General features: G+C 45.2%; 1 protein-coding gene across 1 annotated transcript in view; it reads left to right on the top strand.

Annotated features, from left to right (window-relative positions):
- Positions 1-304: 304 nt before the first annotated feature.
- Positions 305-12,526, top strand: part of LOC141051509 (short transient receptor potential channel 2-like) — a 44,511-nt gene continuing 32,289 nt past the window's right edge. Inside the window, exon 1 of the mRNA XM_073548442.1 lies at positions 305-443. Within this exon, the coding sequence (XP_073404543.1) occupies positions 429-443 (15 nt within the window). The 5' untranslated portion in view covers positions 305-428. The remainder of the gene's footprint in view (positions 444-12,526) is intronic.

Here is a 12,526-nt window from a genome sequence, read left to right as displayed (position 1 = left end):
ACAATAAGTGGCTTCACCCGACCACTAACCATGAGTGGAGATAAGGTTTGGTGTTATCATTCATATTCTCTGAAAAAGGACAAGAAAGCAAAAATTCTGCCGGGGTGTGTAAACTTTTGAGCACAACTGTATATATATAGTCAACCCTCTTTGAATCGCCATGTTCTGCAGATGCTTCTGCAATCACCTGTTCAGCACTGTCGTGGTTAACAACAAAGATGGCAACAATAGAAACACATCTAATGTGCAGATCCAGGCGTCCCCGGGGGCCAGCAGCAGAAAGCAGCTTATTCTTTCCATAATGACCCCAGAGAGACGGCGCAGAAGGCGCAGGTGACAGACGGCAGCGTAGCAGGCTCTGCGTTGGATCGTGGTGGGAGCAAGCGGACTTCTTCCATGGGCAGAACACAAAAGACAGACCCACAAACATGGAAAACTTAACAGTAAGTATTAACCCCTCACCTTCATTATAGAGGCACAAACACAGAACATCGGATTACATGGAAGAGGGTGGGCACCAAAGCCATCCGGCAATAATCATGCGAGGTCTCATCTGTATTCATCTACCATGGGAATCGCCATAACAGTAATCGTCCACAGATCCCCCATAACAGTGCATCATCCACAGATCCCCCATAACAGTGTGTCATCCACAGATCCCCCATAATAGTGCGTCATCCACAGATCCCCCATAATAGTGCGTCATCCACAGATCCTGCATAGCAGTGCATCATCCACAGATCCCCCATAACAATGCATCATCCACAGATCCCCCATAACAGTGCGTCATCCACAGATCCCCCATAACAGCGCATCATCCACAGATCCCCCATAACAGTGCGTCATCCACAGATCCCCATAATAGTGCGACATCCACAGATCCCCATAACAGTGCATAATCCACAGATCCCCATAACAGTGCATCATCTACAGATCCCGCATAACAGTGCATCATCCACAGATCCCGCATAACAGTGCATCATCCACAGATCCCCATAACAATGCGTCATCCACAGATCCCTCATAACAGTGCGTCATCCACAGATCCACCATAATAGTGCGTCATCCACAGATCCCCATAACAGTACTTCCTCCACAAATCCACCACAACAGTGCGTCATCCACAGATACTCCTTAACAGTGCATCCTCCACAGATTCCCCATAATGGTGCTTCCTCCACAGATCCCCCATAACAGTGCATCATCCACAGATCCCCCATAACAGTGCGTCATCCACAGATCCCCCATAACAGTGCATCATCCCCAAATAAAATACACCAAAAACTGTGCTGACTACCTTCTCTTCCTCTTCCACCAATGACGCCACATCCACCTCCTCCTTTTCCTTCTCCTCCTGGTATTATTTTTTTTCATTTTTATAATCTTCAACTGAGTTGTTGGGATTGATGAGCATCTAAGCATATTTTCTATTTTTATGTGACATTACTGTGCCTTAAGCTGCTGTGTGCACTCTGCAGCCCTCCCTGTGGGAGTACTGTGCCTTAAGCTGCTGTGTGCACTCTGCAGCCCTGTCTGTGGGAGTACTGTGCCTTAAGCCGCTGTGTGAACTCTGCAACCCTGTGTGTGTTAGTACTGTGCCTTAAGATGCTGTGTGTATGCTGCAGCCCTGTCTGTGGGTGTACTGTGCCTTAAGCCGCTGTGTGAACTCTGCAGCCCTGCCTGTGGTAGTACTGTGCCTTAAGATGCTGTGTGTATGCTGCAGCCCTGCCTGTGGGAGTACTGTGCCTTGAGCCGCTGTGTGCACTCTGCAGCCATGCCTGTGGGAGTACTGTACCTTAAGCCACTGTGTGCATTCTGCAGCCTTGCCTGTGGGAGTACTGTGCCTTAAGCCACTGTATGCACTCTGCAGCCCTGCCTGTGGGAGTACTGTGCCTTAAGCCGCTGTGTGCACTCTGCTGTCTTGCCTGTGGGAGTACTGTGACTTAAGCCACTGTGTGCACTCTGCAGCCCTGCCCGTGGGAGTACTGTGCCTTAAGCCACTGTGTGCACTCTACAGCCCTGCCTGTGGGAGTACTGTGCCTTAAGACGCTGTTTGTACTGTGCAGCCGTGCCTGTGGGCCATAGTCTGTGTGTGAAATTTGTTATCATCTTCTATGAGGGAAATGTGGAAACATGCTCTGTGGGTAAAAATTTTACTGGACTGCCGGTAGCAGGCCTCATGGCAGACCACCAGTCCGATCCAAGATCATACTACAAGCTTTTCATCGGCGGCATTTGTAATGTACACTACTGGAGCTGACATTTTGGAGCTCTCGAGGTGCTGTACCCCATGCTCTGTGTGTGAAATTTGTAACTGGACTGGCAGTAGCAAGCCTCCATCCCTGTGAGGGCACGGTTACCATTTTTATGTAATTCACTTACTCCCTATTTTACCATGATTGTTGGTGACAGAACCCGCATAAGTCATTTCCCTATCCACATTAGTTTATAGTTCTCTTGCCCTGCTGTTTCCCCCACTTTGCTTCCTTCTGCAGCCCCCATGACCCTCACTCCGACCATTTTACAGCCATTTTAAAGCACCAAAGTTCGGGTCCCCATTGAATTCTATCGGGATCTAGTTTGAAGTCAAGTTCGGACTAGAACCATACTTTTTACTGTATGTTCATCGAACCCAGTGAACCCGAAAATCCACGGTTCAGTCATATCTACATTTTATCACTTATTTGTCTTATTTTTTCTGTGATGGACGAGAAACTTCCTAGAAAGTAAAAGCAATTACAAAAGAAAAGAAAAATAAAGAAACAATGTTCGGCTTGTTCCTGCTTTGACCATTTTCTCCGTTTTCTGCCCTGGTCAGATGCCCGTGTCCTCTGCACCCAATCAGCGGCTACAACCACGAGGTGCTGTGCTGATCAGTGCCGCCACTGATGTACAGTCAGTGATTGTCTGCAGCGGTCACCTGCTGGTGTTTACAGAAAAAAAGACGTGCGGACCCCTGGATCGTCAGTGCTGGGTCATCAGGAAAATTGACCGATCTCTCCATCTGTTGTAGCTGTTTTTCTTCTTTTCTATTTCGGCTGCTTTTTGTTTTTGCCTTTTTTGCTTTTTCTTCCCTTTCTTCCTGCAGCCAGAACTTATTTTTTCTCCAGACAGAGCATGTGAGGGCTCGTTTTTAGCAGGACAAGTTGTAACTTTGAATGACTCGCTTAACCATGCGATGCTCTGGAAAACAAGAAAAATATTCCAAGTGCAGCAAAATGGCAAAAAAAAAAGAAGTTTCACAATTTTTTTAGTATTTGTTTCTTCGGATTTGATTATTTGTGAAAAATTACCTGGAAATATGGTTCTCATAGAATACTAGAGTGTACGAGTTGGAAGGGACCTCCTGGACCATCTGGTCCAACCCCCTGCTCAATGCAGGAGTCACTAAACCATCTCAGACAGATGTCTGTCCAGCCTCTGTGTGAAGACTTCCATTGAAGGAGAACTCACCACCTCTCGTGGCAGCCTGTTCCACTCATTGATCACTCTAACTGTCAAAAAGTTTTTTCTAATATCTAATCTGTGTCTCCTCCTATTCAGTTTCATCCCATTGCTTCTAGTCTTTCCATGTGCAGATGAGAATAAAGTTGATCCTTCTACAATGTGACAGCCCTTTAGATATTTGTAGACAGCTATTAAGTCTCCTCTCAGTCTTCTTTCTTGCAAGCTAAACATTCCCAGATCATCTAGCCGTTCCTCGTAGGACATGCTTTGCAGTCCACTCACCATTCTGTTCGCTCTTCTCTTCTCAGTTTTTCAATGTCTTTTGTAAAATGTGGTGCCCAGAACTGGACACAGTATTCCAGATGAGGCCTAACTAAGGAGGAGTAGAGGGGAGAATTACTTTATGTGAGCTAGACTGTATGCTTCTGTTAATAGATCCTAGAACTGTGTTTACCCTTTTTGCTGCTGCATCACACTGTTGACTCCAGCAGTTTGTCATCTATTAGTATTCACAAGTCTTTTTCACACGTGCTGTTGATTGTTCTGATACTTCCATTCTATAGATGTCATTTTCATTTTTTCTTGCCCAGGTGTAGAATCTTGCATTTTTCTCTGTTAAATACCATTCTATTAGTCGCTGCCCATTGTTCAAGCTTCTCTAGATCCTTCTGAATCCTTTCTCTGTCTTCTCTATTGTTAGCTATCTCTCCTAACTTTGCAACATCTGCAAATTTGATTAGTTTACTTTCAGTTCTCTTATCTAGATCATTTATAAAAATGTTGAACAACACTGGGGCCAGGACAAAGACTTGTGCTATCCCAGCACGGTGGCTCAGTGGCTAACCACTGAGCCACCGTGCTGGGATAGCACAAGTCTCTGTCCTGGCCCCAGTGTTGTTCAACATTTTTATAAATGATCTAGATAAGAGAACTGAAAGTAAACTAATCAAATTTGCAGATGATGCAATGCTAGGAGAGATAGCTTTGCATAGTCCTGGGTTCGAATCCCACCAAGAACAACATCTGCAAGGAGTTCTCCCCGTGTTTGTGTGGGTTTCCTCCTGGCACTCCGGTTTCCTCCCACACTCCAAAGACATACTGATAGGGAATTTAGCTTGTGAGCCCCATCAGGGACAGTGATGAAAATATGTGCAAACTGTAAAGCGCTGCGGAATATGTTAGCGCTATATAAAAATAAAGATTATTATTATTATTAACACTGGGGCCAGGACAGAGCTTTGGGCTATCCCAATTGTAACATTGGGGACAGAACGGAGCCTTCTGGTCCCCACTTGTAACACTGGGGCGAGGACAGAGCCTTGTGGTCCCTACTTGTAACACTGGGGCCAGGACAGAGCCTTGTGGTACCCCACTTGTAATACTGGGGCCAGGACAGAGCCTTGTGGTACCCCACTTGTAATACTGGGGCCAGGACAGAGCCTTGTGGTCCCCACTTGGAACACTGGGGCCAGGACAGAGCCTTGTTGCCTTGAAACACTCTACTAATTGGATGTGCAACCATTTATTACCACTCTCTGAGTATGATCACTGAGCAGTTATGAATCCACATAGCCGTAGTCTTGTAAATCCCATACTTGGTCATTTTTTTAATAAGGCTAGTGTAAGATACTTTACCAAATACATTGCTGAAAATGAGTTATACTATATCTACTGCATTTCCCTGATCCACCCAGTCAGTGTTTTCATCATAGTTAGAAATTAGATTAGTCTGGCATGACTTGTTTGCTAAAAACCCATGCTGGCCCTGGTTAATTACTGTATTCTTATCCAAGTACTTACATACAAGCTGTTTAATAATTTGTTCACAGATCTTTCCTGGTATAGAAGTAAGGCTCACTGGCCTGTAACTTCCTGGCTCCGTATTCTTTGACTTTTTTGAAGATAGGGACATTTGCCCTTCTCCAATCTTCTGGGATTTCCCCTGTTCTCCAGGATTTTTCAAAGATTCTGCCTATTGGTCCTGTAATTTCCTCTGCTAACGCTCTCAGTACCCTAGGATGTAATTCATCTGTACCAGGAAATGTAAATTCATGCAAATTAGCTATGCGTTCCCTCGCCATCTCTCTGTTTATAGATAGTGTGGATTCTTTTATTCTTGCCATGGTCCCATGAAGATCAGTTGATGTTACATTTGCTTTCTTAGAGAACAGAAATGCAAAATAGGAAATTAAACGTTCGGCTTCTCAATATCATTTCTGACCACTTCATCCTTTTCATCCTGTAAAAGTTCTATAGCATCTTTGACTTTTCTTTTGCTTTTGACATATCCCCAAATCCTTTTTTACTGCTTTTGGTCTCCCTTGCAAGCCTCGAGGGCTGTTGTTCTTATAACTATTGCCCTTTATTCTCTGTAAACAGCATTATATTCTTCTTTTGATATGCCCCCCTCTTTCTATTTCATAACTTTGTCCCCCATCCTGCAATAGTGTCCTCTATCCTGTAATAATGTTCCCGGTCCTGTAATAATGTTCCCCGTCCTGTATTAATGGCCCCATCCTGTAATATTCAGAGAAATCAATAGAGGGAAAATAATGGGGAAAAAAGTCAGCCCACCATCTGTTGAAGCACCCTGCCGGATGAAGTAACATCGTCCGGAGCCGTCTCAGTCTTGGACGTCAGCATATAGAAAAGGAAGGGGGAAGAAACCTCCAGCGATTAAATCAAAAAGGAAAGTCATTGTTTTGTAAAAAAAATGAAAAACTTTTATTTGGTTCATTAGGAGCCTTAATCATGGCATGTAACACCCTGGACTGAACAGGTCTCTAATATAGGTCACAAGTTACTGCTGCACAGGTGTGAGCTAGTGAAGATAAGTCTCCTCACCTCGACATGCTTAGCATGTCATTCTCCGCAAGGAGAAATGATACTTCTTGGATATCGGTCAGACGCCTCTCTCACAGCCAAACCAGATCTCCCACTTTGCACTGATGAGGGGCAGTACCCCGAAACACAGTGTCTGCAAATGGAGATTCTGGCTTGGCTTTTATCCTAAGTCATGTAACTAGGCTCGTTAAAGGGTCAACATTGACTTTTAGGATTGCTACCTCCAATAGGTGGCACTAGAGTTCTAGTCCTCTTCCTCTCTGAAGAGACAATTTGCATAACTAGTGAAGATAAAAACGCCTGAAAAATTAACTCAATAGAGCGCCACATAAATTCAACCCATGAAGTTATACAAGTGTAAGGGTCGGCCAGGACCGTAGTCATGGCCGAGGACTCCGGGGCAGCGGTATCCTGGCCTCCCCTCACATAGACATGACAGCTTCCTGTCAGCATACCTGCAGCTCCATTCTTCTCAGGGCTTTCTGTAATGCGCTGCACGTTCTCCTCAGACGATGTGGAACAGAGTCACAGTCCCGTTCAACTTGAACAATAACAGCTTTACTCATTTTTGTGCGCAACACATCCATTTTCTTTGCAGCGGTTACCTCAGATTCCACAGGACACAATTCTGTCACTTTCCCTTTGCTCTCACTGTCTTCCTTCAGCATATCTCTGGGACGTCCCATCCCATTCAGCATCACAGCATCCTCTCTGTCCAGCTTCACCATTTTTGGGAGTTCCCCTGTCTGTTTCGCCCCAGACAAAAAGGCATCTGCCCACGTAGTAAGCTGCCTCGTAATGAGCGATCTGTGCTGCCATATAGCTGCCAACTGTCTCACTACTATCTGTAGTGTAGTCCTCTGCCCCGCTATGTTCTGCACTGCTGTGAACTGTGCGGCTGTGATCTGCGCTGCTGTGTTCTGCAGTGTTGTCATCTTTGGCCCTCAGGCCCTGGACGGCTGGGCCCGTGTCTTTAACATTACAGAGCTGACTGCCCTGTCAGGGTGCTCCCGCCCAACTGATTCAAATCTCAGCTGTTCCTCAGCTTAACGGCCGTTAGCTCCTCCTACTTTTACTATTTACAAGCTGAGTATGCGCTCCACCCCCATCTAGTGGCCTCACTGGAGTACTACGCTTTCCCTACAACTATATCAGTAGTTATACAAAGCATTAACATAAATATACATTACACTTTTATCCCTTAAGGTAACACACAGAATAGTGTAGCAGCACCTATGTGACACACACATAATGGTAATACACATGAATGTGTAGCAGTACCAGTAAAATACGAGAAAGAGATAAAAGATAGACCAATAACATTTTCCACTCCCTCACACACACACGTGGTCAAAATTGTTAGTACCCCTCGTTTAATGACAAATAAACCCACAATGGTCACAGAAATAACTTGAATCTGCCAAAAGTAATAATAAATCAAAAATCTATGAACACAGGTGTCTACAATCTTGGAATCAGCGAGTGGCCTCTATAGAGGCTACAGATCCTCACTGTGCTGTGTGGTGACACGGTGTGTATCACACTCAACATGGACCACAGGATGCGAAGTCAAGAGTTGTCTCAGGAGATTAGAAAGAAAATTATAGACAAGCATATTACAGGTAAAAGTTATAAGACCATCTCCAAGCAGCTCGATGTTCCTGTGACTACAGCTGCACATATTATTCAGAAATGTAAGCTCCATGGGACTGTAGCCGACCTCCCTGGAAGTGGCCACAGGAGGAAAACTGATGACAAATCACAGAGACGGATAATACGAATGGTAACAAAAGAGCCCAGAAAAACTTCTACACAGATTAAAGGTGAACTTCAAGCTTAAGGAACATCAGTGTCAGATCACACCATCCGTCGTATGAGCCAAAGTGGACTTCATGGGAGCCCCCTTTTGGGGCTGAAAAAGACCCCCTCGGCTTATAATCGAGTTACGGTCCCTGCGATTGAAAAAAAAATTATATACTTACCTCTCGTCGCTGGGGGCCAGGTGCCGGTTTCCTGAGCAGGTAGGGACACTGGCGCGCTATAGGGGTCAGGTGCCGATGTCGCTGCTGGCTCTGGCCCCTGGCACTGGCGATATTTACCGGTCCTCGCTCCATCGCTGCACGCCGCTCTGTCTTCCGTGTCCCTCTGCAGTGATGTTCAGGTCAGAGGGCGAGTCTACTGGAGAGAGACCTGGAAGACAGAGCAGCGTGCAGTGATGGAGCGAGGACCGGTAAATATCACCAGTGTCGGGGGCCTGAGCCAGCGGTGACACTGGAACCTGACCCCAATAGCGTGCCGGTGTCCCCGCCTGCTCAGGACACCGGCACCTGGCCCCCAGCGACGGGAGGTGAGTATGTCATTTTTTTTAAATGGCAGCAGCAGCTTCAGCAGCAATATATGGGGCATATATATCAATAGAGTATCTTATAGAGCCAACATTATCCTTTGTGCAGCATTATATGGGGCATATATATCAATGGAGCATCTTATAGGGCCACCATTATCCTTTGTGCAGCATTATATGGGGCATATATATCAATGAAGCATCTTATAGGGCCACCATTATCCTTTGTGCAGCATTATATGGGGCATATATATCAATGGAGCATCTTATAGGGCCACCATTATCCTTTGTGCAGCATTATATGGGGCATATATATCAATGGAGCATCTTATAGGGCCACCATCATCCTTTGTGCAGCATTATATGGGGCATATACAGTGGGGAAAAAAAGTATTTAGTCAGTCAGCAATAGTGCAAGTTCCACCACTTAAAAAGATGAGAGGCGTCTGTAATTTACATCATAGGTAGACCTCAACTATGGGAGACAAACTGAGAAAAAAAAATCCAGAAAATCACATTGTCTGTTTTTTTTTCATTTTATTTGCATATTATGGTGGAAAATAAGTATTTGGTCAGAAACAAGCAATCAAGATTTCTGGCTCTCACAGACCTGTAACTTCTTCTTTAAGAGTCTCCTCTTTCCTCCACTCATTACCTGTAGTAATGGCACCTGTTTAAACTTGTTATCAGTATAAAAAGACACCTGTGAACACCCTCAAACAGTCTGACTCCAAACTCCACTATGGTGAAGACCAAAGAGCTGTCAAAGGACACCAGAAACAAAATTGTAGCCCTGCACCAGGCTGGGAAGACTGAATCTGCAATAGCCAACCAGCTTGGAGTGAAGAAATCAACTGTGGGAGCAATAATTAGAAAATGGAAGACATACAAGACCACTGATAATCTCCCTCGATCTGGTGCTCCACGCAAAATCCCACCCCGTGGGGTCAGAATGATCACAAGAATGGTGAACAAAAATCCCAGAACCACGCGGGGGGACCTAGTGAATGAGCTGCAGAGAGCTGGGACCAATGTAACAAGGCCTACCATAGGTAACACACTACGCCACCATGGACTCAGATCCTGCAGTGCCAGACGTGTCCCACTGCTTAAGCCTGTACATGTCCGGGCCCGTCTGAAGTTTGCTAGAGAGCATTTGGATGATCCAGAGGAGTTTTGGGAGAATGTCCTATGGTCTGATGAAACCAAACTGGAACTGTTTGGTAGAAACACAACTTGTCGTGTTTGGAGGAAAAAGAATACTGAGTTGCATCCATCAAACACCATACCTACTGTAAAGCATGGCGGTGGAAACATCATGCTTTGGGGCTGTTTCTCTGCAAAGGGGCCAGGACGAATGGGGCCATGTATCGTGAGATTTTGAGTGCAAACCTCCTTCCATCAGCAAGGGCATTGATGATGAAACGTGGCTGGGTCTTTCAACATGACAATGATCCAAAGCACACCGCCAGGGCAATGAAGGAGTGGCTTCGTAAGAAGCATTTCAAGGTCCTGGAGTGGCCTAGCCAGTCTCCATATCTCAACCCTATAGAAAACCTTTGGAGGGAGTTGAAAGTCCGTGTTGCCAAGCGAAAAGCCAAAAACATCACTGCTCTAGAGGAGATCTGCATGGAGGAATGGGCCAACATACCAACAACAGTGTGTGGCAACCTTGTGAAGACTTACAGAAAACGTTTGACCTCTGTCATTGCCAACAAAGGATATATCACAAAGATTTGAGATGAAATTTTGTTTCTGACCAAATACTTATTTTCCACCATAATATGCAAATAAAATGAAAAAAAAACAGACAATGTGATTTTCTGGATTTTTTTTTCTCAGTTTGTCTCCCATAGTTGAGGTCTACCTATGATGTAAATTACAGACGCCTCTCATCTTTTTAAGTGGTGGAACTTGCACTATTGCTGACTGACTAAATACTTTTTTGCCCCACTGTACATATACACTCACTGGCCACTTTATTAGGTACACCTGTCCAACTGTGTGTTAAGACTTAATTTCTAATCAGCCAATCACATGGCGGCAACTCAGTGCATTTAGGCATGTAGACATGGTCAAGACAATCTCCTGCAGTTCAAACCGAGCATCAGTATGGGGAAGAAAGGTGATTTGAGTGCCTTTGAACGTGGCATGATTGTTGGTGCCAGAAGGGCTGGTCTGAGAATTTCAGAAACTGCTGATCTACTGGGATTTTCACGCACAACCATCTCTAGGGTTTACAGAGAATGGTCCGAAAAAGAAAAAAAATCCAGTGAGCGGCAGTTCTGTGGCCGGAAATGCCATGTTGATGCCAGAGGTCAGAGGAGAATGGGCAGACTGGTTCGAGCTGATAGAAAGGCAACAGTGACTCAAATTGCCACCCGTTACAACCAAGGTAGGCAGAAGAGCATCTCTGAACGCACAGTGCGTCGAACTTTAAGGCAGATGGGCTACAGCAGCAGAAGACCACACTGGGTACCACTCCTCTCAGCTAAGAACAGGAAACTGAGGCTACAATTTGCACAAGCTCATCGAAATTGGACAGTAGAAGATTGGAAAAACGTTGCCTGGTCTGATGAGTCTCGATTTCTGCTGCGACATTCGGATGGTAGGGTCAGAATTTGGCGTAAACAACATGAAAGCATGGATCCATCCTGCCTTGTATCAACGGTTCAGGCTGGTGGTGGTGGTGTCATGGTGTGGGGAATTTTTTCTGGGCACTCTTTGGGCCCCTTGGTACCAATTGAGCATCGTTGCAACGCCACAGCCTACCTGAGTATTGTTGCTGACCATGTCCATCCCTTTATGACCACAATGTACCCAACATCTGATGGCTACTTTCAGCAGGATAATGCGCCATGTCATAAAGCTCGAATCATCTCAGATTGGTTTCTTGAACATGACAATGAGTTTACTGTACTCAAATGGCCTCCTCAGTCACCAGATCTCAATCCAATAGAGCATCTTTGGGATGTGGTGGAACGGGAGATTCGCATCAGGGATGTGCAGCCGACAAATCTGCGCCAACTGTGTGATGCCATCATGTCAATATGGTCCAAAATCTCTGAGGAATGCTTCCAGCACCTTGTTGAATCTCTGCCACGAAGAATTGAGGCAGTTCTGAAGGCAAAAGGGGGTCCAACCCCTTACTAGCATGGTGTACCTAATAAAGTGGCCAGTGAGTGTATATTTCCATCACACCAGTATCTGCTGCATTTCCCACTCTCGGCTTATACACGAGTCAATAAGTTTTTCCAGTTTGTTGTGGCAAAATTGGGGGGGGGGGGGGCTGGGCTTATACTCGAGTATATGTGGTATTTTCTGTTGCCATAGCTGCATGATTTGCGGCTGCTAGACAGCCTGAATACATATGGGGATTATATAGCTGCAGTTAACTGCTAAAAAGATTTTTAAAATGTTGCAGGCTTCCATCTCTAAATCACACAGTGTTATGTGGTCTGTGAACACTTCTGTGATCTCTAAAACAGAGAAAAAGCATTGAAACATTTTTCTGGACTGAATTTGATTGTCATCCATACACTTTTGCGTTTCTTTCTGTTACATTATGATGGCATTAAACTCACAAAAGACACTTTTATTGCTGCAGGTGACCAATTTTTTTATTTTATTAAAAATAAAGTTGGTTTCAAGACACCTAGAAATTACAAAATGCATAAGCCATGGGGTAAGGGACGGAGAAATGTGAAGTGCTGATGATGGTGCACGCAGATGCGGAGGATGTGGGGCAGGTGCGACTATACCTATTGTTGGAGCATAAGAAACATGCCCATCCGTTACAAGTAGGTTCCTGTCCCACTTTTCAGGGAGGCATGATACACCACTTCTGAAGCCAGAACAGTGCGAACAGGTGGTCAGTTGGATAGCAGATAA

This window comes from Dendrobates tinctorius, unplaced genomic scaffold (genome assembly GCF_039654945.1).
Source record: "Dendrobates tinctorius isolate UK_male_01 unplaced genomic scaffold, ASM3965494v1 ptg000157l, whole genome shotgun sequence".
Classification (NCBI taxonomy): domain Eukaryota; kingdom Metazoa; phylum Chordata; class Amphibia; order Anura; family Dendrobatidae; genus Dendrobates; species Dendrobates tinctorius.
This window is presented reverse-complemented; position numbering and strand designations above follow the sequence as displayed.